The 25,575-nt window shown below is 36.2% G+C and overlaps 1 protein-coding gene across 9 annotated transcripts in view; it reads right to left on the minus strand.

Annotated features, from left to right (window-relative positions):
* Positions 1-25,575, minus strand: part of GPHN (gephyrin) — a 296,954-nt gene that overhangs the window by 48,058 nt on the left and 223,321 nt on the right. For all 9 annotated transcript variants that reach the window (XM_055715673.1, XM_055715679.1, XM_055715678.1 and 6 more), the window contains 2 exons: positions 5,595-5,637; positions 2,224-2,361 (listed from right to left, as the gene is read on the minus strand). In XM_055715673.1, the coding sequence (XP_055571648.1) occupies positions 2,224-2,361; positions 5,595-5,637 (181 nt within the window). The remainder of the gene's footprint in view (positions 1-2,223; positions 2,362-5,594; positions 5,638-25,575) is intronic.

The raw sequence follows: 25,575 nt of genomic DNA on the forward strand, positions 1-25,575 counted from the left end.
AAATTGCAATCCTAGAACTTTAAACAGTTCACTTTCCTTACAGAGAAATTGTGCTCCTGAAAGTCTCATTTCACCATAATTCTAATGAAGAAGTTTACAAATCAGATGTACGAAAAGGCTGCTACCTACTGTGGGTATAAATGTTTGCACAAAGACTGGTGTATACATATAAATAGATGGTGTCATTATTGTTATTGACTTCAACAAACAGCATGTGAGGATTATGCTTACCCTATGTCTACCTAGAAGAATATTTTTAGCCATATTTTATTAAGTTTTAGGGAAAATACACAATGGAAGCAACACAAAAGGGTGGTGAAACAGTATGTAACTTTTCATCCAGAAGTGTAAAAGACAGAGAGATGGAGAAAAATGAAAATGAAGATAAAAGGACAAGAGAATGAGACATATTTATAGAAGAACAAAAAAAAGGAAAAGTAATAGCTTATCAATACTTTTTTTTCCCCTATAATCAATACAACCCAAATTCAAGAATTCATTTCTTTACTTAGTTTTGTACTAGAGGTTAAAAAAAATCAAAACTGTTTTTATGTAAAAAAGAATAATAATGCTACAGTACCTTGACAGTACCTCACATCGCAAAATAAACATATGCTGTGCTTATTTTTTCAGGGAGGTACATGCCAGACTTCCATCCTTTATTTCAGGAGATCAGTGTTGTTTATATAGCACTTAACTTTGACTAAATATACCTAAAACTGTGGCTTATCATACTGTCCACAATGGGCTGACAGCTATCCAAAAAGGTCTAATAGTGATGCTCAGGCATTTATGCCTTACAGCCTTCTTCTAATCCACACACCACTATGAAAGTGCAGGGTGTAATGTGTGTATTCCTTGCTGATCCAGTATCGGTGCTGTTCTGAATGCAGGATGTGCACCCAGAGATCTGCTTCTTGTTTACCAAGGCACAGGGAGCACTGAACTCCATTTGGAGCGACTAAACACACAGCTGTGATTGTACATACAGTCTGCTAAACCAGGATGTCAATATGAAGATATCTCGAAGGTTTGCGGCAGCACAAAGGTTTGGTGCAGAGCACGACAACTTTGAAATTTAAGACAGAATATCCCATCCAGAAACCACACGTACCTCTCTGCTACCTGGAGTCCACTGATGTCCTAAACATTCTGCCTCTTGAAGCTTGCGGTTCTGCTCTCTCTTCACTCACCACCTCACCTTTGGAAAATCCGGAGGAATCCCTGGAGGAGGTTTCCTCTTCCCTACCTACATTAGGATTACTTGCCAGCAAGCTCCCTGTCATGGTTTTGTTCTATGCCAAGAACACTCTCCCAGATCATGCCCAGGCTTGGTGTAAGGGATAGCAGAAGCAAGGGAGACACCTAACAGGCACTATGAACACACTGTTCCAGGAGGGAGGATCGTTTAGCTGAATAAACGTGAGAGGGCCCTGCTGATTCCTTTTAAGGCCAGACAACGGCTTCATCTGTCCCCATTTATTTATAAGTATAGACACAGTCACAAGGTCTGACATTTTGCCTGCTGTTTGGTGCCATTTAAGACAACCTCACTGTATAAATCAACAACAGTTATGCTTGATTACAAAGTATCAATAAATCAAATGTTAAATGCAAGTAAATATCAGAAAAGGATCAAATGTACTGGTAGAATAGAAAGGGAATTATGTTGTGTTTATGAGAAGAGGAGGCAAATTCTGGAATGACCAATGGGCCAAGCAGGATCCGGAAAAACAGACTGAGATGAACCGTAAAGATAGAGACATGGAAAAAAGTGACCTGGAACCAATAATTGCTTTGATTTGTTCATTAATCGCAGTTTGGAAAGGGGTTTTAGTGAGAATCTCCTACAGTACGTGAACAGAGTGAACGATCACTATACTTGGCATCTACGGAAGTCCAGTGTTCAATCAATCACTAAGGCAAATTGTGGTTTCTACATTTTAGCTTTGTCGGATGTAACACAGACCAGAAGAAAATTCATTGATATATTTGAGTTCCATTACAGGTATCTTCAGGGAACAGCACTGAGCTCAGCTGACAGTCACCTGACTTTGACAGCAGATTTCTTCTCCTATTATTGGCATTTCCTAAAGCAGTTTCTCCTGGAGAAGGTACTGTCTCAGACACCTCACAACATTAATAAAAGATCAAGAGCTTATGAAGGCTGTAAAATAAGGAATTAACCACCCTAATCCTCACAAAGAGTCCAACTTAAAATACCTCTGTAATTGATGATTTCTGTTCCAAGCACTGGGGTCATCTCCAGAACTGTAATGAAGGCCTTGTCCATAGATGTCAATGGGAATGGAGACATGCGGTGTCTTCTTGCTACCTTGGTAATGTCAACAGCACTGTGACCTGCAACAAGAGAGCACCAGGTTTATGTAGGCTACACACAGTGATACTCATTTAAACCATTTTACTGAAATTAATCCGGCACTTAGGGGAAAATTAAATCAGTTAGTTACCACTATCGGCATTTATGCCAGACACTAGGAAGGCACTATATTCAACTAGAATCAAAAGAGAGATTTTAAACAAAATGCAATCTACAGTTGAAAAAGTTCACAAAAGTGTATATCCCTACTTGTAATGAAAAACATACCAGAAGTTTTGATGAGCATAAAAGGATCAGTGAATCAGAAACACGAACACTTCAAAACGATGCAGTATTTTACACTGAGGATCGTAATCTGAGGCTAACTCGGTTCTATGAACTATGAACTCAGGACAATTCACCCCTCGTTCTGTTCCCCACAAACACATCTCAATCTGCTACGTGCAGTGCACAGATAAAACACAAAGGGACACTGCCCCAGCGAGTCTGCAATCCAGGAGTGAGATGGGAGCCAAAGATTTGAAAGGAGGACAGAGGGGAGCACAACAAAACCACTGGACAGTCAAGACAGCAGATGTGCTTCCAGCTAGCGAGTATCCTACCCACTGTCAAGATTTTGTAGTCACCATAGCAAAGTGACATTTAAATGTATAATTTGAGTGAAGGTAGTAGATGCATTAATGGAAGCCTACTTTTCCCAAGTATGAGGGACAGGTTGGGAGAAATGATGACAAAAGTTGTTCGAAAATGAAGCCAACAGCATGTTTGATTTCTTGGTACTTACTGAGAGAGTAAACAAGGGGACAATAAGCTCTGAAGGATTTTGAAAGTCAAGATGAGCAACTGACGAGAGGGAACTATTGCAGGAATACATAAACAAGAGTAACAGGTACAAACCAAAAGATTAAGAAAATGACAGTTGTAGAAATATCTTAAATGGATTTGCCTAGAGCAAGAAGGTGTTTATGAGAGCCAAAGTGGATGATGTTCTGTATGTAATATGTAATGATATTCCTAAAGCAACATAAATTATAATAAGATAGCATTAAAAAATAATAGAACCTAATTTTTAGTTACATGATTCTGCTTTGCAATAGCTACCTAAATATCCCTTTTGCTGTTGCACATTCCTTCAAATTTTGGGAAAAAAAAAAGATTCTTGCATAAAGTCTAGACTTCTAATAAAAAATAACTATAAAAGTAATAAAACAATCATGCAATCTAAGTTTTTCCTTCAGAAGAGAAGGTCGCTTAATCAATCTGTATATACACAACTTCTTTCAGCACTGACACATGCTTGTCTCTCTACATGGGAGATTGTTCATTAATTATTTTTTTGCTGTTAACCCAGTAAACTATCTTTAAAAGGAAGAAGTAGAGACAAATAAAACTGCCCATCTAATTCCAGTCCCAAGAAAGAGTCTGGAAGAAATTATTTAAACAAACTCTTTGAATGATCCGAATTAAACTACTGTGAGATGTAAGTGTAACTAGCGGAAAAACTGCATTCCTGGATTTAGCAATCAGGATGTCCCCAGCAAGCTTACATTTTATGTTATTATGCCTGTATTGTGTTAGCAACCTCATAAAAATGAGGAAAAGGAAAGGAAAGCATTTGTGAGACACAGTCAAACTTCCCATACTTTTCTTTTGCAGAGAAAGAAACCCTGCTTAGCAGCACCATAATTCCTGCAGGTCCCACAGATTCCCCACAATATATGTTAAAAACTTTTTCCTGACTTTATAAAATAAGAAACTATTTTCTAAAAGGAAAAGCTGGAAAAAATGAAGGAAGATGCTAGGAAAAAATGTCACAGCAGTGAAAGCTGGGGGAGTTCTGTGGCAGCAAACAACCTTTATGCTACAGCCATTATGTGCTTTTATGTTTTACTGCTACCTAAAACTCCCTGTGAGCTACTTCAGAAACCAGCATTTCACCTCTTTAACCTTTAAAACTTGAATGAATTCAGAGGCTACGAATACTCTGAATGGTGTCCAGAGTACTAGCTTCAGATTTGGAACTCTGTCTCTAAGTCAAACATTCTGTTAAAATCTACTGATGACTTCTTCAACACATCTGTTTTGAAAATAGATAACATCCCCTAACCTCTGCAAACGTTGTTCCAACACCAAAAGTAACACCCATTACTTCTGCAAGAGAAGCCATGAAAATACATACTTCAAAAATAAAGCTCCTTCAGGTGTTAAAAATATGAATATTTTTAACAGCATGAATAACCATAACAAAGAAAGGAACAAGACACACATGTAACTACTAACCCTTCTCTGTCCCTGTTTCCTCCCACAAACAAATGCTAACTCTCCTTTTAGAGTCATTATCTTATTATCATTAATTTAAACAGACCCAGAGACAAATAATGATTTTGTAAATTCTGAAATGACTAAGTGGTGCTTTTTAATTACAAGTAAATGGCATTGAACAACTCCTCAGACATTCCCAAGTTATCTTTCACTAATGTCAAATGTCAGATGGTTCTAAAAATAACTACTTATATTAAGCAGCATTTCATATGAGAAAATAATCCTCTAGCTTTGAAGCAGTGAAGTCAATTGGTTGTATCAGGTAGAAAATTCCTGTCGGTCTTCTCTATTATCACTAAAACAACTTCCTATTCCTGTTGAGTTTTTTTTATATATATATATATATATATATACATATATATATACACACACACACACACACATATATATATATAGTGGATCAAATTTGAGACTGGAAAAGATTTCCATAAAACAAAGGAAAGGAGTTGTGCAAATTAAAGAACAGGTCATTTGGATCAAATTTGAATCCTTAACTTTTGTATTTTTTGGTTTGGCATTATGTAACCCAACATTCAATCTCATGTTCAGGTATGAAAATAAAAATCATATATATCCTTAGTTTGATTATTTCCACTTTCTTTGTCTTTGAGTGTTGACTTTTTTGCCCAAAAAACTTGCACACACATGATAGTTTACAATAATACATCACCACAAACAACACAGACCTCCATGTCATTAGAAGAAAAACCTGAAAGAAAAAATTAAAAGGCAACTATCGATTAATACATAGACATGACACGCTATTTACACTTCTTTAATTTCCTATTTGGACTGAATTTCATTGCCTTAAGTTATGAAATTTCTTCTGCAAATCCACTTATGTCCCAACCATCTTTCTCATCTGACTGTCATTTGCTGTCTTCTGAGCAGTCTTGGTTTCTCAACAGAGCTATGAAGTTTCAGTACTTACTTGCTCTGAGGATATTCTCCTTGCTGCTGCACCTAGACTGGACCTGCAGAGAGAGCACAGAGTCTATGAGATACAGAATTTAACAAGAATGCAAAATACAGAGACATAATGGGCAAGCTCCTGGGATCTAAGACAGAGGCTATATGTATTTTCAGGAACATTCTTACATACTCTGTATGAGATAAGTACGTTTACGCAGAAGGGTAGTAGCTGATGGTCAGGATCTGATACAAACAATTTGATTCCACCCCCCACATAAGAAACAAGATGGCCTAAGGACAGTAATAGAGTGAAATCAAAGAACACAGTGGTTAAAATTACGTGTCAAGCTCTAGTTTTAAACAGAATATCCACATTTCCTTATACAACGGTAATTACAGTAACTCTGAATCTAGGCCCTGTTTTATGATTAGACAAAATACTAACATAACTATATTATCACGACCTGCTTTAAAATTCTATTATTGATATTTTCAGGTATTGTAGAAAGAGCTTAAAAATACTCAATTTAGATTGCGTTGATTCTGAAGACATCTAGTAAGACTTCTTCAAAATTGTATCAACAGCTCCTGGCTGGGGCCAGATAAATTTACTCACTTGTTTCTGTTTGGTTAAAGGAAATGCTAGGCTCAGAATGAATTTTACAGTGCAATTCTACTTTAAAAAGTAACTGTGAGGATGGCAACTGGCTTCTCAACAAATCCTCTTCCTAGATGCTTAGCTCCCACTGTGCTATTCCAGACACTGTAGTCTGACTGTGGGGAAATGGGAGGATTCACGCTGGTCTAATATTCTAGTAACACTGGGTATTTATAGAGTTCCATCCGTTTACTGTACAGATTTTAAAAAGAATTGTTTTTTGAAGAGTATCAGTCCTGTAAACACAACACAGTTTAAACTTTACCTATACCGAAGCATCAGCTCTTGTTAATTCTTCTCAGGTTTGGAAACCTTGTATACATTGTGTAGTAACACTGAAGTTGCAAGTTTTTAGGTAACTACTTTGACCAGCAGGCTGCCTTCTGGCAGGTCAGCTGGCTGAACTGGTAACACTTTAACAAGCTTCCTGTGTGGACAAAACCCCAGCTAAAGTAAACTTCTGAGGGAGGCAAATCTCAGAGAGAGGATGAACGGTTTCCTTCTCTTTTTTACCGTACTGACAAATGTTTTGCCAAATTTCAGTGAGAGGATAATAAAAGTAAAACTGGGTAGACGTGGTGAAGGAAGTGGAATAGCACAGGTGACGCTGAGGGTGTAATTTCCCTGCAGCACCACTGTTCTTTGCTGAAAAAGCAAAGGAGTGAACCCAGATTATCTTTCAGACTACAGTGTCAATTTGCAATTCCAGAAAAATTGCCTAGAAAGTGAGTATGTATGGTCTAAGAATTGATGAAGAATGGTGCACACTCAACCCCCCAAAAGCTGTCTTCAGAAAGGAACCACCACTTAAGGCTGAAACCAACTGTGCCCCAACTTCTAAACCTCTTTCTTCTGTTCCACAGCAGCTTGCCCCAAATGTATATTCACATAAAGAAATTTGGATTCTACAGCGCAACACAGTCTACTTATTGTAATGGAATAACTTATGGAAAGTAATGTTGCAACTTAGAGTGGGTTATGGTGTCCTTCCCTGAAAAAACTGTTGTTTAAAAAAAAAATCAACAGAAATCCCCCAAACCCTCCCTCCTTCCCACCAAAAATACTATACAAGAAAACTGCAAACAAAATATTAATGATGCCCAAATTTGGCCCAGAGTTGTTTTACCAGATTTCAAAGGCATGACATGAACTCTCTTTGGAAGAAGTAAATGTTTACCTGTAATTTACCAAAAGACAATTCTGGACCAAAAAGATGGTATAATGGTAAGAAAGAAATCGTGAAAGAGAGAGGCAGAGAGAGAGGCGGAGGTGGGGTGGGGGGCGGAGAGAGAAGCAGGATGGACGTGGCAAGGCAGAAGATGGTGTGTGCAAAAGGAGACATGGGCCTATGTGTGTAAGACTACTGTTTAAAATGGAAGAGGCTCTCTTATTTCTCACTGAAAACCATATGAAAAGAAAAAAACGAGGAATGGGCCTGCTGCAAAATAACCAAGCGATTCAGCAAACTGTGGAATGAAACTCAGTGAGATAACATAGTCCTAAAGAAAAAGGCAAAAAACCAAAAATACAAAACACAAACATTTGAAACAATCTACTAAAACAAACTAAGTAAAATATGTGATCCAAAGGACACAGATAAAAGCTACTAGAGAAGGAGGAAAAATGTTAGCAGACAAAGACAGTGCTAAAGAAGTAAAATGAAAGTCAAGAGAGTGTCTTCAACAAAGTGGAGGAACAGAAGGAGCCCAAACCCATAGCGCAAAGCAATGTTTGCGAATGGAAAACAGCTCCTTTGAGCAGTAATAGTTACTCTCGAGTTGTAGCCTCTATTCCTCCTCAGTTCATCTTTAAGCCCTTCCAACCTATAGTGGAGCTAGTGTATGGACAAAAACAAGAGATTTATAATGAACAGAGCAGCTGAGATTTGCAGATCAAATCTTCTAATATAAAAAACGTGCTGACAAAGTTTTGCTCTTACAGTGTCCAAATGACAATGGCAACAAAAGACAGCTGGCTTCACACGCAGCCTCTCACAGGTCATTTTTTTAATTCTGTGCACACAGAGGACTTGAAATTTACTTTTTGTTTTCTTACACCCAGCCTACAGTTTCCATGTTATCACTCACCTGATGGGTAACATATGCAGTATGAGAAATAATTTGCTTCCCACAAATTTTAAAAGCAGCTGTGGAAGAGGAATCCATGATAATAAAGTAAAAGGCTTGATCAGCTAGACTTGATCGTTCCCCAACCTATGCTCACAGCTGCAGAATACAAACCACGTTTGAACATAACTGACATTGAAATTAGTTATTACATGATACTTCCATCTGTTTAATATGAATTGCACACTGATATTCTAAATCTTATTTTTAAACAAAACTGCAGTAAAATGATTTTGAATAAAACCCACCAGTTTTCTAACACATAGTTTTAGCAGCAATGAAGCTTCGCATGAATGGGGTCATGTGCTTTGAGTGCCTTTTATCATATTCATTACTTGTATGTTTTACTCCTTTGTTATTTAATGTGACATTTACAAAAAACCTGTATTCTTTTCACAGCTACTGTTAACTAAACATACAGTTGGCGTACAGTACCACGACTGAGTGGGGCGAGTGATTAGTACTATTATTTACTATTATTTGTCTCATTCACAGGTAGTTCCAGAAATAACGATCTACTGCTGTCTCTCACAGGGGAAGTATAGATTTATTGTTTGTCCATTCTACAGCCTCTTGGCTCACAAAGTATCTTGGCAGAAGACACAGTGGGCTACCAGCCAGTACCATTCCCCTGCACAGTTCAGGCAGAATGTAACCAAACCCAAAGCATTCAGTTCACATTACTCTGTTTTTTAAGCACACTGGATTTTATGTTCTTTAAGATATAATTTCATCATGCTGGAGTGCAGAGTAAGCTTTCTTCCACAGGCTAAAGTAGCGAACAGAATGTGAAATTAAGTACTCAAAAATAAATTAAGGGAATGGTAAAATAAAGAGTCCTGCTGACATTTTCTGTCTAGCAATCATTATTGGTCTGAAAAATGAAATCAATGACTACTAAATTGGATTAATTTAAATTTACAAGGTATGTTTTGCTGCAAATAAAAATCAGTCCACAAAAAAATTTTTACAAGAAAAATAGAAAAGACACAAAGAAAAAATCTGTGCTACAAGTGAAAAAATCATGTGAAAAATAAAGAAAAAAAGAAAATTGAAAAACCCTTTAACAATTTACCATGACTTAGGAATGGTTAGAGAAATTACTTACCTTTTTAAAGTCATAACAAGATTAGCACAGAGTATTAAGTCAGCTCTTCATTATGGGAGGTACAATTAAAAACCATTGGTTATAATAAAACAAATTGCTACACAAAGATGAAGAGTTTCCAGCCCAATATGAAAAGCTAACTCTTATGGGAGTACATTGAAATTCAATTTTATAACATGAAGAACAATTCAGAACAATGACATCAAAACATGAGTTACCACCAACAGAAAGAGCCCATTTCTCAGGAACACAGAGCCTGTAGGAAGCTAACCCATAATCTTTGTTATTTATGGGAAAGCACATTGCTCCACTTTGAGGAAAGCATGCAGAATGTGGAACCACCAGCAGAAACCCAAACATACATACAGACATACAGAGGACTAAGGTACAGCAAAGGGAATGAGTTCGCCAAGCTGTAATGAAGGAAGCAGGGTATGCAAAGCACAGCAGCCGTTAACCGTTTAAGGACTGTACTCCTCCAACTGTCTCATCAACACCAGGCAGGCTTGTTTATGAGATATTACACCTACTACATCTTGCTGTCAGTAAGAAAGTGCATAACTCAAACAACCTCTCTTTGAAACTTCAGCAGGTTTATGAAGACAATTTATTCTCTGTGATGTGGGAAAGTACGCTGCTGCTGCTTTTTTCTATGTGTGATTTATTAGTGATTACATGATCTGAGTTCTGTACAATATACTCTGTGCACATGCCATTTGCATGGTCTCCCAAATACTTGCCTGCTTTAAATAGACTGCAAATCACATATGATCTGATTTACGATTGTAGGGGTCTGCATGGTGTCTTTTGCCTAAAGTACTTTCCTCCCCCCCTTCCCAAACGGTACAACATACATTCATCACTATCTGTAAACGAATATATAAAATACAACTAAACCATGAAGAGCAATGTCTCAAACTGGTGTGATAATACTGTTAACATTGATTTTGGCCTGTTATTCTAAGCAATATACAAAAGGTTAAACTAGAAGGAAACTGAAAAATGTAATGAAATACATTGGTTGTTTTCATTAAAAAAGATGTTTTAAATCTAATCTGAAGAACAGAGAGAATTGCTTTGATTGAATTAATATGGAATATAAAAATGAAGTTGTTAAAAATTTCACAGGAAACATATGTCTGGAATTGCTTACTTCAGAAAACATTCAACAAAGTATTTGAGGATTAAATAATCCTAATACAAGATGCAATTGCCCTGTTTCAGGAATGCATTCCTATTCAAACAGCACTTTTACACTGAGCTGAACATGCAAGGTCTTAAGAGTATGCTTTATGGCCATCTGAATTAGGGCTGAAGTCAGTTCAACACTATAGAATAATTTTTTCTTGTTCTACTGACAACATCTCTGAAAGGGAAAGGAAAGTGAGCTCAAGGAATTTGATAGCAGCAGACATTACTCAATAACACATTTTTCAAAAGGAGCAGCACTGTTGGTAGGGTTCACCTCACCAAAATTTAAATATGAATCATATATTATTCTACACATGGAATTACTTGTTTGGAGTCAGTGGGAAGAAATAAGCACAAAACCATTTGAAGCCAAAATAATTTTAGGAGCAGATTTTTACACTTATTAAATGTTATGCTTGGTAGACTTGACACTGAACAAAAAACATCTTCAGATCCATATACTACTGAGTTCTCTTTTCTGCGTTTTTTCCTCGTCACCTACACTTTACATAAAGATGTATTTAATTGTGATCATTGTTTCCCAGTAGACTCACCATATACGTGGAATTTTATGATCAGGTTATGGTTCATCCTAACTACTGTTGGAACAGGAAGGTGGAAGTGGGTTGATGAATATACCACAGAAGCACAAGGGCTGAATTGGTTCCTTTTATAGGAGCAGTATAAAATAAAAGAAGATACTATGTAATATTTGGAACAAAATGAAATGAAAAGGCAAAGGGCAGTTTTCTGGGATAAGATGCTGATTAGTCATCTCTCAATGGACACTGACCTTGTCCTGGAGATGCAAAATCAAATGTTATTAATAAGAGAGGGTTCAAACAAAATCTTACATTCCAGCTAAAACTGCAAGCTGAACATCTCACTGAACGAGAAAACAGGAAGAACTATGATACGTACAGCAAAAAAGGAGACAAAATAGTAAACCGCTGGTCAGAAAGCTGATGGGAAGGCAAACTTGCTACTACAAACCGGCAGCATAGGCTTGATAGTTGAGAATAAAAAGAAGCAAAGAGAAAGGAAGTGGGTTTTATTTCTTCAGAGAAATTTTAATGAAACGTTTATGTTTATATGAGAAAAAATATGAGCTGGTTTTTGTGTTCTTAAAAGTATGGGACAACATACAGATATGCTGTATGAATAACACTAGAAAGACAGCGTGTTTCTGTGATATTTTAGGGGCTGTTCAGGGCTTATTCAAAATCATACCAGTTTTGTTCAGAGAAACAGTATTAGTTATAATACCCATATATGGAGAGGACACTCATCTTGTGTAAGCTAAAGCCTGTATTAAATCAAGACATAAAAATTACTGCCAAGTAATTTGTGCACAAACTTCAACAAATATCCACACAGATATTTCTAATCTGTGCTAACAGAATCCAAGTGGGAATTGTAAGACACAAGAAATCTCTAGGAACATCACACTTGGGAACATCAAAATTTCTACTACTTGTATTATTAGCTGTGAACAAGATCTTTTATTTGTTTGAATGAAAATGTTAAATGTTCACTAAAAGCTCTGAAAGTCTTCTCCAGTTTGAGAAGTTGATAGTGTAAATAAAGGCAGAGAAAAAAAAAATTCTTTCCAAAGAGATGTAAGAGAAAGAGATTCCTGTTGTCCTTGTTGCTTGCCAGAGAAATGGAATTTATTTGCCTGTTTTCATAGAAACTCACACCCTGGCAATTTGATTGAATTGCTTAGCCTCACAAGTATGTGCTAGATGTCTGAGTTACATCCTATCTAACCAGCATTAAGGCTTTTTAAACTCCTTGTCCGTTCCGGTTCAACCAGCTGTCAACCAGCAGCTTTTCAAGCTGCTGTCAATCAGATGGACTAAAAATATATAGGTGATGTACAGAAGTTCTTGGCCTCAAGCACACCATAAATTACTCTCTAACTTTTGACATACCCTAGGGCTGACAGTTTAAAAAGTTTCATTTCTATTACAAGTGTTTTGCTTTTAAATGAAATCTTAACTATTTTCATATTTCTGTTTCTTGACCCAGCAACAGCCAATTTCAACGCAGCATTAAAAGGAGATTTCCACACTACTGCAAAAAAATGGGAAACTGTTTTTCTTGAATGGTGTGACCCTCAAAATCAGAATTCTAAATTAAATTTTTTGTTCAAATATAGTCAAGCAAAACTGTCATGTTTAAGTGAAACACAACGTTCAGGACACAGCAGATCAATGTGATATGTGCAACTCTTTGTTTTCCCTTTGACATGTAGGCATTATGATGTCATCATGATTATTTTCAGCCAGTCTTCTACATGAGACAAGATAAGGCTATTTCATTTTAATCTCCCTGTTCAAAAACTAGTTTCATGTTTTACTTACTAAACATTATCCAAACTCTCTTCTGAATGGGGAATTACTTAGTTCTTTACATGTTTCTCTTCTGAATGGGGAATTATTTAGTTATACAGAAAATGAGTACCCCTGAAAATGATGTAAGAAGTCTTTCCTTAGTGAAAGTTCATGTTAATTTGGAGACAGAAAATGCAATATAGACTTCCTTGGTACCCACTCAGGGCCTTCTGCTACAGCATCACATTTTCTGTTCCAGCTGTGTTTCCTGAACTGCTAGCAGAACAGCTGCAGTCACCACCCACCCCACCTGCGACAACTACGAAACAAAATTCAGTTTTCTTAATATCTAGTTATTGTCAACATCTGAATAGATGTTGGTGAGAAAGGGACAGAGATCTGTTTGGATCTTTTATCTTCTGCTGCTTTTGTTCCAACCTGGTTCAAGGCCTCCAGGCCTCCATCCCTTTGATCCAAGATCTGTGGGAGTGAAAAAGCACCTCCTCGTTGAGCTTCAAAGGGTTCTCAATCGAACTTGTAATTGCTAATGAAGCCTGCAACCTGGATGTCATGCTTACAATCTTACCTTCTGGAAGCTGAACACAGGGAACATTCCCTCCATTTCTACGTCCAAAGAATATGAACACACAAAAACAGTAACAACAAACTCAAAACAATTATAAACTTCAAAAGTCACCAATCTACTAATGAGTGAATCTTCAGGCCTAGAGTCAACAGAAGGCCATCACCCAATTTCTTATGTTTTTCAGGCATATTTAAAGTTAAATTTCAGCTTTTTCCATTGGCATTTGCTTGGTGATTTTTATCATTATTATAATTCTAAAGTGGATGGTTGGATGGTTGGATGACTTTAATTATATGACCAGGAACAAAACATATATTAACCCATGTGGTTCGATCAGAATTTCTGCTCCAGCCTAACTCTGATGGAGTTGATTTTAGGTAAGACTAACATTTTCATTTGAGCTAGAAGCATCAAATTTGAAGAGCTTCAAGTACGAAAGCAAAAACCAGTAAACACAGGTAACAATAATCTTATATACGGTGTACATTATAGTCACTGATGTATACAGCATTCAGCCAAAACTTCAGACTTGTACGCTTTCAAGTATAAAAATGAACAAAGCTTTTTAAAGTTAAAATTCAAATCAGGGAGCAACAACTGTAAGGAAAATCAAGCTTCAGTCCATGAATCCATCTAAGCAGTAAGTATCAGAACTCACTGTATGAAGAGCTAGGTTTCTGCCTTCAATTTGAGGCAGAAACACAGCCTATATTCCTCTGAGGAGAATCCTTAAAGTGAAATCAGAATCCTCATGGGTGAATAAAGTGATGATTTCAGAGGGTTCATAAGCTATGGAAAGAAGAGGCTGGAATCAAGGAAATGCTGCACTTGAGAACTATACTGTCAAACCCAAGCTAGAAATTATTTTTGAAAGTGATCAGAAATACAAACGTAGGAAGAGTATTTACATTTAGGAAGGAATTTGCTTTGAGCCTTAAAGGCTCCGAAGGATGAGATTCCTTCAGTGCTGTCTTGAATTTGGCAGTCTGGATTGCAAGGTCCAGCACAATGATGACCACCAGTCTCCCCACAACAGTTATGTACCTTAGAACAAAATATTAATTTGGCTGGGCTTCTAGCAGTAGTGAATCTTGGACGTTTATAGAAGAAAAAGGGATATGGAAAATAATGTGAATAGGGACATTCTTTCTCCCCTCCAGCATTTAAATGAAAAACGTATGTAATTATGCTTAGCAAAAAAACTTGTTCCATGTTACAAAACTGCATTTGAAAAACTGGAAAACCAGGAAGATAATGCAGGGACCACCGATGGGAACCCACTGATATTTAAGCTACATGTTACTGATACTGACACTGCTATGTACATCTGATTTCCATGTGTTAAAACAGTCACTGTCCACTATAGATACATGTAATTTAGATCACATGTATGGCATTTTACATCAGTGGTTACTCCAAAAGCCATACTAGCAATGCAATAGAAGCTTTGATTACTACTTCAGACTCTAGACGAACTTTCCATAGATTCTGTTTCTGAAGCTGACTGAAGAGTTAGACTGCTTTGGCAGCTGAAACTTGACTGCAGTTGCACTGAGTGTTATTACTAGTGTAAGGAATGCAGACAAATGTCTGGCTTCTCAAACAAACTGATTTAATTAGTAAAACCTGAACAAATAAATACTAAACATTTTATGCTGGTGAACAGCTTGCTGCTGAATTTAAAAAGAAAACACTGGTTGTCTAGAAAACAAATCTCAGAGTTATATCTAATCTAGCCAGTTTTGATGCCATACAGTAAGGTACAGCACAAGAAAATGGAAAAAACCTCTTTGCTTAAATGGATGTGTTTCTAGAGAAAGAATGACAAGACTGACTTTGGAAAATGCAAATGCAGATTAAATATATGCATCTAAATTATAACCAATCAAAAGAAAAAAGCCATTCATAATGCTCTGACTTGACCTAATCTGTTTCATAAAGGATTGCACATCTCTATCATAAGGCAGGGTGAAATGTCTCCCTATTTTGTGGAAGAAGAAGAAAGCCAATTATTCAGGGATGGGCATTTAAAAACATAAAGACTTGTCTTGAAACAAAAAGCAAAGAATTTTAAAGTTCCCAATAGGGAAGGATGGAAATTATTTCTGAATTACTTGATTTTTAGAATACAGAAATGTATACAACACTTTCTGGAAAACAGCTGTGATTTTATCATTCACTTTCTTAGTGCCTATGCTTCCTAACAGACACTTCGAATTTTATTTATTCTCTCTCTAATAAATGCACAGCTAGAATGCATAATAATAAAATATTATAATGCACCATAATTAAAATCAACAAAAAGTATTATGATTTTGGTAAGTTGAATAGGTTTAAGGTTTAAGCCAAAATCTTAATATGAAATGAGATGCCAATCAAAATCCCTGGGTTTACCACTCTCCTGAATGTTAAATAGTTCTTTGTAAATGAACTTATGCTTGAACAGAACTTATTAGTAGAGAATAAAAGAATAAGTACAAAATGTTAATATGAAGGAATAATTTTATTTGACAGAAGTCACAAGGTAAGTACCATGCACAGAGAATCTGTAGGATTAAGTAAAATTTTGCTTTGAGCTAATAATAGATCTAATTTAAGATTCAGCAGTGGGCAAACAAAAATTGTATTCAAAGTAAAAATATAGTAACATTTATTAATGATTTTTTTAAAAAAATAATTGTATTGTAAATATCCAAGATGCCATTCATCAAAGTCATTCATGTATACCTTGATCAGATTATTAAAATAACGCACTTTCATTCCTGATGTAACTTAAAGTTTTGCCATACTTTCCCTCATGAGCTGTCATGAATGCCTTTCTCGATACGACATCTAGTTTTTGTAGCAAGAACAGTTCTCTATTCTGGTATGGCAGAGAGGATGCTACAGAAGGTATTTTGTGCAGCTATTAATCCTAATAACAAGAATGAAGACAGAAATAGCAAAGCTATTTTCCGTGAATAAGGAAACTAGATCACTGGCTTTTCACAAACTTTTGCATTTTAAAGTGCACTGAGGAAACCACGTTTCTCTGAAAGCAAGAATTTTAATTCATTCAATTTTTTTTAAGCCTAGAGTAAGGTAGTACTATTAGCAAAGCAAAATGCAACAGAAAAAATGTAATTCTTTAAATGGCAATTGCCAAATAGAAAGCTTTGATCTCTTGTTCATGTTTGAAACAGAAATACATACAAATTCTAATTTGACTTCGAAACCTATTTGCAACTGCAAAAAGAAAGACCCACAGAAAAACAGAACTAGATTGTACCAATATAGCTGGACAAAACTCAAAGGATTAGTGGATCCTGACTGGCTCCGTTGTGTTCATTTATTTCTGATCTGTAGAGATTACAGGTACATAAAGACCTACTTTTGTTTTCAGGCTCAAGATCTGGTTAAGGACTTATTAGCAAGTTAATTAAAGCCATGTTGTAATCAATATGAAAACCTCAACTTTCCCTCTAGTGAACAGAGCTAACTTGGAAAAACTTTAATTCAAATTTCAAAGAGCATCTCTACAAAACATATAGGGTTCAAAAGGCAATGAAACAGGCAAGCTCAATTTAATGTAGCAATTTTTGTTCAGATCAGCATATTTATGTTAGATGTAAAGAATCAAATTGCCTATCTGCTGGACTTCTATCTATCTGCTGAAAGCGGGGAAGAAAATGGAGAGGAACTGCTTACATTTACTTCATTTTGTCTTCCCCATCCAAGGCATAGCCTTAGCTGTCTAAGAGCAATCTTTGTTTATGCCATGAGAGTGATCTTATGTTAGAGGAAATAAAGGGCACAAGTCCGCTCTTCTCAGTCATGGCCTTCCATCTCCCAAAACACATTTTCACTTGAATTACAAAGGTTAAGTGAAATTCTCTATATTGGGGAAAAAAACCCACCCACCCAACTCTCCAGCTGATATATAGACTGAAAAGTTTACAAAAGAAAAAGCAAGAAACAGGAATTCTTGTTCCAGAAATTACTATGTGTGACTGATTTTGTCTGTGCTTTCCCCATCTATGGGATATCTTCATATTACAGAAGTGGAAGTTAACTGATGTAACAAAATATAAAATTTGTGCCACTCTAATCAAGTTTGTGCATAATATGTTTTTAAAAATGTGCAAGTCAAGGGCATAAATACTGAGTGCAAAACCAACCTAATAATCTGATCAGTAATGACACAAAACCATGTAATTCACTCATTATACCTGAAAGCCTAAAGACCACCTATGGAATTTCAAATCTATTTACGTTTCTTAGAATTATATCATACTTTTCTTGCTGTTATTCTAATGATCATCAAAAACAGTGCTAGAGACAGACCTTTAACAATATGCAATTCAAGCGTCAGACATTGTGTATGGATATTCCCTTAGGATTTTCTTTTATATTAAAATATTTCCATAATCATAAAACCAATACTGACACGAAAGCATTCTGTGGTACCTAAGAATTGACTGAAGACCTTTTCAGTTATTTGACAATTGCACAGTCAATTATCATGGTTAAATTCATTCTTCTAAATTTTTTATCTAGCAAACTGCTTCTGGAAAGCTTGAAGTTATAATATTGGAATGAACAAAAATCACATTAATGGCCCACTGGTTAGAAATCCAGAGAGAAACATTTTAGATAAAATAAACCCAATTTTAAAAGACGATGGCAAAGGGGTTGCTACATTCTCAAGCCAGCACAAGGAAAGCTGGCGTACCTTCCTGGAGCCAGAAAAGCCTTCTGAAAGTCCTGGATGCAGAATTTGCAGGTAGGCAGCAAATTCAAAATGCTGGGCTTATGTGCATACATTAAGGATGCCCTTGAATCTGACTGTCAAGAGTAGTCCCCTCTGCCCTTAAGATGTAAGCAGTCCACCCATCCTCAAATCAGTTGTGCTATGTAGTGCAGATTTACAACAGGTATCAACAGTGAACTTAACGTCCCCTACCTAAAACTGAATTCTAGGTTCTGTGCTGCTTGGCAAACACCTGGATGTGAGAGTAGCAGTTCTCAGTCTTTCAGCATTGTCTTCTATCAAACTAGCCTAAGCAGGAGAAAGAGTCTCTTACCTGGCTTTAGTTTTGAAGAACAAGATTAATTTATTTGACATTTTGTATGTATACTATGTAGAATACTTTAACCTAAAGCACTTAAAAATCTTCCTGCAGTTTCTGAAAGGACTACCTGTGGTAAGAAACAGTAGTTCCTCTTATTCTCTGAATACTGCTGATACCCAATTCCCTGTACTGGTCCCTCTGTTCTTGTATTATCAGGAAGATAATACAAGTCTCTGTTGTTTCATTAACCATGTTAAGTACACAATCAAATCCCACCAATCAGTATGCAGCCAATACGTATTCCAAACCTATTTTCATGGAAATAATGTACTTTGTGGGAGAGGAAACTAACTTCAAACTTTGCAGATCTTTCACAACACAAGTCATCATGTTCTAATAATTCCATGATGTTGAATAAGACATATGACAAGCTACAGACCTGAGTGTCTCCCTCTCTGAAAAAATTTTTTTTTCAAGAAAGCACGGGATAGTACTGCAGTAAATATTTTGCTGCCACTATACTTTCAAGAAGCAGATTGATAGGTTTCCTTCATTATGCTTTCAGCCAAACATGTAGCACATGCAGAAGCCAGAGGAGAGGGAGAGAAAGCCAGAGAGAGAGAGACTGATGCTTGTAATAAAAAGTCTCTATATAATATATCTATATATATACACTATCTAAGTGAAATTTTATATATTAGGAGCCTCTGGACCTTCACTGGTCAATCTGTTAGTTTTACATAGTGTACAGAATTTTTCAGATACAAGCTGAAGTCAGAGTACTTCTAAAGTACTAAGTCAACCTGTTATAAAAATTTCTTAGTTAACTACTGCTACTAATTAAAATGTACTATATTTTGTCACAACGTAAATTATAGATACATTACACACATTCTATACTGCACAACTGCTATGTCAGCATCATTCCTAATTAATACTTCTACTCTCAGAAAAATCCTTTAAGTAGTCCTGCTAACATTTACAAAAATTACAGGGATGAAGCTAACTGGTTTTCATGAAGGGGGAAAACCTTTATTGTGTATCATGAAATGCAAAGAGAATATAAATTTATATTTTATCATTTACCATTTTAGAGCATTAAAGCTTTATCTCTCTTGCCACAATGGAATCACTTTTTAAAGAAATTCACTTTGATTTAATTTAATTGAACCAAAGACAGCACTTCACTCTAGACAAGCAGAATTGTTAAGGCGCTGGCTGGGGCTAAGTAGGTATATAGTACTACTACCCTATAATGTCTGGAGTTCAACAAACTACAAAAACTTTCCTCTAACTAAAGGAAAGTAGAAGTTTAAAAAAACTTTCTGCCCATTCCTTTCAACTAGGCATCAGCTGACCACATTCACAGTTTCACCAGTGCAACTGGTAAAAATAAAAAGGAACAGGTGAAAAGAAGCTTCTCCTAATTATTGGACTCCGAGATATTTTCTATGAAAAAAATCAGGCAGAAAATTCTACCTCAAATTTTCACAATGCACAATACACAAATCCCAAATTTCTCTTCTGCTGGAAGATCTTTTACTTCTTCAATCAAAGACCTTCTATGTAAAAGCAGGAAAAAAATCACTTTTATTTCTGGCCATCTTATCTCTAGGAATGGCAGTTAATCTGATTTCAGAGTTTTTCTCAGCAAATAAAATTGTAAGGGAGTTTTTTATTACAATCTATGATGTCCATTAAAAAAAAAAAAAAAGGTTTCAGAAATTGTTTATATTAAGTTATGTTTTCTTTTATCTCTTGTTGTACCTTTGTCAGAAGGCACATTCAACTGAATTCCCACAGCACTGATTCCATTTCTCTTGTCTCTGTGTTGCTGGTGTTCCTCTGAAGGTCCAATGCTATTTGGTGATGCCTTGGACATAAGAAATTCAGAAGCTCTGGATTTGGTACTTAAGAATCAGCTTAAGAAAAATATTTTCTTGGAATAAGAACCATGGAAATAGGTGTAGACACAAGAAACAACCTTGAGATCCTATCTGTTTTTTCCCCCTCGATATGAGACATTATGCAATACAACATTACTCCTTTTCTTCCCCTTGATCAAAATTAATGGCAGGCTATTGGACTCGATTTAATACCTCAGTTTTGGAGATTTTCTATCATACCATTTAGAGGTAAGGATGTTGTTTACTCATAGCAGCCTCTCCCATTTTCTCAAAACAACAGCAGATGACATTGAGCATCGCTGGCCATGCATCCTGACAATAAGCTGTATTTCTGAATGAAGAGTCTCTTACAAAGTTAGAAACTACACTACAAATCCCTTACGGACCCGGAGAATCTCCAATCCCACCTCACCTCTTCAAATAGCTACAATTTCCACAGAGATCTTCAGTTCCAATTGGTTTGTTCCTTTAGATCTGCCGCTGGCTCAAACAGCTCAAAAATGCACAGTGTGCTATCCTGTCACCAGAGAAGAATGTTTCCTTTTTTTTGAAACCCTCAGTTTGCAGTTTAAAAAAGGGCAGCCTAGGTCTTGCACTTTATGTTTCATGAGCATGAAATCCTGGTCAGCTAGAAATGTTTTAACTGCATCACAAGATCTGGTTCACCAGGCAGCCAGGTTATCTGCATTTTAGACACGAAGATCTTCCCTTTGGACAGAGCACAAAGGATGAATTGCTTGTACAGTCTTGCAGTGTCACCTTGATACTTCAGCTAGCAGGTTCTTTACCACAAATTCCAAAGCCATTCTTTGTGGAGAGTGTTCACTAAGTTTTCATGCACTTAATATTCCAGTTTTCTTCTTCAGTTACAGTAGAATCTAACTATGCCAAGATTACTAATTGGTACTATGGCCTGACAGCTTTGGAGAAGGCAAAACAGTTCCTGGCATCTGATTAAGCAGGAGACCCATACATATTGACCAGCCACCAGCCACAATACCTTGGTCTGTATTTCTTTCAAAGACAGCGATCCCTCCAGAATGCGAAAAGGACAAATAGCTGAAGTTGCAGGCAAAGCAAGAAGAGTCCAGTTTCCCTGGAAATCATTTATTTACTTCATAATCCATAAAAGCACGTTCCCATTTTGCCGGTATGAACTAGCACGGTTGTATTATTTGGAAACAAAGTGTCATCAAGCTGAAATGCCTGTTGATCCAGCCCTTTTTCTTGATTTCATAGAGAGCATTCAGAAGAACGGCTGTTTGAGTGAGGATGGCATTTGTCTTGCATCTGTAAGCACTAAATTTTATTTATGGCTCCTGTATTAGCTTAGGAAAGAGTGTCTTTGTATGTGTATACGTATAGTATTACTGATTTATTCTGTATTGGTGTTTTGATGACCATCATGATGAAAACAGGGAGGCTTTCTTATCATACAGTAACGAGGCACAACAAACTACAGAATATCTATCAGATGCTTTTAAGAACACATACTTGATTATTTTTAAATTGACTTGTCTCCTGGTGGATCCAGACAGCAACTACTTATCTATGACAGAAAAAGCATCAGTGACATAATCTATGACTGTAAGCATCTTTCTTCTTAAAAACTTTTTTATTAGAACTTTTGCCTGTTCATACACTGAAACTAGAAAAAAACCTTTATAGTACTAAGGATAAGGAAGTGCTAGAAATGATTGCTTGAGAAGCTTTTGAGAACAAATTAGACTATTGCTTACACACAGATCTTCCTGCTTAGGGGCAAAGTCACTGAGTAGGTGAGCTCTATATGTTTGCATTTTGTATGATCCTCCTTAATGGAATATTCATGTAAAGTCTAGAACTTGGATCACAGCAAGAGATAGCGTAAACTGTCATCTTTTCATGAGATCTTGGCAACTTTAAGGGATTCTTTTAAAATACAGAATAAATAACTGTATGTGCTCAAAATTGATTCAGCGTTCCATAAAAATTCAAGTCCACTACTTTTATACTCATCCATTAATCAATTCTAATAATATGCTGAAGCCTAATCTTTACATAGTGGGTCATGGCATTAATTTGACGGTATTTTATAAACTAATAAAATGTTTTTATCCCATGATGTTGTGAATTCTAGTTTATCGTAATATATTTCTCCTTTTTTTCCCCACCTTAATTACAAAATTGAATATATTTTTCTTTTCACTTCTTGCTAAGATGGCACTATACCTTATTGTAGAAGACTATTATGAAGCTGATACGGAAGTATTTACAACAGTATATGCATTTTGGTAGGTAGTGACCCAAGCCAGAGATGTGGGAATTAACAATGAACTTCAGAGATCATAAAACCACCTACACCTACACAGGTAATTAGTAATCATAATGTGATGCCCATCTGTACAGAGTCTTCCCAGTTTCACTGGCTGAGAACGGTCAGCGTTTTTCAGCCTGGACATCTCTAAGGTCATGGGTTTTATTTTAATGTAATAGATAATTAAGGGTGCTTTTTTTATATCATTTATGATCATATGTTATATAGCAGTTGCCTAGCTAGACTACACATCACGGTGGTCCCAGACTGGTACAGTGATTTTAAAACCACGCTGAACATGGTTGCCGACTGATCATGCAAAATCTGCCCCGCCCCAAGCTGATTTTTCCCCACTTGTGCACAGTGCAATGCAAAAAAGAAAGAAGTAAATAAAACCAAAAAAGTGTGATAGGCGAGCAGGTCAACTGTGTGAGAGAACACGTGCAAAGTATACCTCAGAAACACTATAGGTGGATGAGCACGAAGGGAGCCGAGCCTGGTTGTGCAGTGGGGAAAAGAAAACATTGTTAAAAAAGAAATGGTGGCACAGTAAGGGTCTCAGAAGGTTTTCTGTATAGGTGGTTCCAGCACTGAGACAGTAGCAGGGGGTTCATTAAGTTCCCATGACCAGCTATTTCAGAAACTCCAAATTTATGCCCTTTAAGGTGGAAGCTTCTTAAAGAATGAAAGCACTGTATTTGTAAAATACTTAAAACTAATGGTGAATCTGAAGACAACTATGAATGCTTCCTCTTCTAAATAACTGACACTATCCTTAGGTCAATAAGGTATTGTAGGATGAAGCTTTACCAATCTCTCTCATTTAAAACTGTAAGTTTTATTCTAACTCTGCAACAGGTACAATGTGAAAACTCATTAGAGGCCCTATCCTTCCCTGTATGTTTTTTATGTTTTCAGATGCTCAGAAAGAGCATTTTGACAATGGAGGTTTTCTTCAATCTCACTGCTCCAAAAACCAGAATAACTTGCCAAGTTAAATGACTAAGGGCCAGATGTAAGTCAGTAGAAATCTGCAGATTATGGACCTAAGCAATGTAAAGTGCTGTGATTCCTGAGAGACAATGTCCATTGTTGAAAGCTCTCGGCACAAACAGCAATTAATTGGTAACACTACAGTTTTACTGATTGCTTAAGAAACACTTTGTTTATACAAGATATTCATTTTTCTATACTATCAATCACTCAGACAACTCAAGCGTAAGAAAAGACTCTCCAGTTACTTCTAGGACTTCTTTTCCTAACAAACCTGAAAATCCCTTCTTCGGCTGAAACATTTCATGTTTCAATTACAAAAAGTAGTTTGGTTCCTAAACTGTGGTTGTCTTTTTCCCTAACTTTTGTCAGATTAACAATGATCTGATGACAACTTGCTGTGAAAAGAGTAAAAGCAGCCTAATAAATGAAATTTTAAAAGATACAGTTCTTATAAAGGCATTAAAAATATGTTGGTTTTTTTTCTAGTGGTGGAAAAATGAATTATCAGAAGCCCCAGCAAGACATCCTCAGACTTCAACAAAATTAGTATGTGTACAGCAGTCAGGATACATTTGTGGTAAAGATGAACCCAGCAAGAATTTCCACATAGATTATTAGTGATCACTTGCTGACTTAGGTATTATGATGGACTGAGCAGAGTATGGTACCCGTAAAAAGTCTCTCATGAATATTCTTCAATCTCAAATTGGTATTTCATAATTCTTCATAAAAAAATAAAACACCACTTCCAGAAAAATTCTACAGTCACATTTGTCTGTGTTCATTTATGTCTCCATTATACACTCTTACACAGCTGTTCTTTCACCACTTAAAATTTTTTAATACTCTGAAAGTATTTTTGCTCCTTTCTGGCACTGTGTATTTCATTTGCTCTTCTAGATAACATTACTATGGGAATCTGAATCACTTCCCACCACCTTAAAAGTTCACACACACTTAGCACTTTCTTCACCTGAAGAAATTTTTTCTTATAGGCAGATAATCTGCAGGAGGGTTATGTCAAAAATGTAAAATTCCTTCAGACAAATATAAAGCGCAGAAAATTCAGTTTTAAGGAATATTATTCTTAAACAGTCTATTTTGTAAAAAAAAAGAAAAAAAGGAAAAAGAAAAAAGAAAGAACCCTTTTTGACAGAGCAACAACTCTTTCTAGAAACATTGCTTTGAAAGCTTTCTAAGAGAGATAAGGTGTGTTTTTTCTCTTAACAAGGGTTCTGCTATTCACCCAAGGCTTTCAGATGAATCTCTAATCCAGATTCTCATAAATAATGTCCAACCACTGATCCCATGGTTTGTCTTGCAATAGCGTGGACAAAGATAAACCACTAGCTTCAGTTTTGCAGGTAAGCATCCAAAGAATACAGTAACAGCAAGAAACAACACAGCAGCAGTTTTTGAAGTATCAGCAACTAGATAAACAGAGATAACAATGAGGAGGTTTGGAATCATAGTCCACAAAGTTTTAATGAACTTGGCTCATCTTGTCTCCTCCTCACACTAACTTACAACGGGTATGTTAGACACCTGTGTACTTCTTTAATCTCTTAGACAACTACTGTAAGTAGAATGCTATTACTTTCCTTGTTAAATTATCTTGTGATCTAATTATCCATATTTTAATTAATATCTAAGCTACATTTACCATTTAACTTCAGTCTTATTCCCATTAGTATTTAATCAATTCAAATAATTTTGTATTTTTTTATTATAGCTCCAGTTCTATA

The sequence above is a fragment of the Falco cherrug genome, chromosome 7 (genome assembly GCF_023634085.1).
Source record: "Falco cherrug isolate bFalChe1 chromosome 7, bFalChe1.pri, whole genome shotgun sequence".
Classification (NCBI taxonomy): domain Eukaryota; kingdom Metazoa; phylum Chordata; class Aves; order Falconiformes; family Falconidae; genus Falco; species Falco cherrug.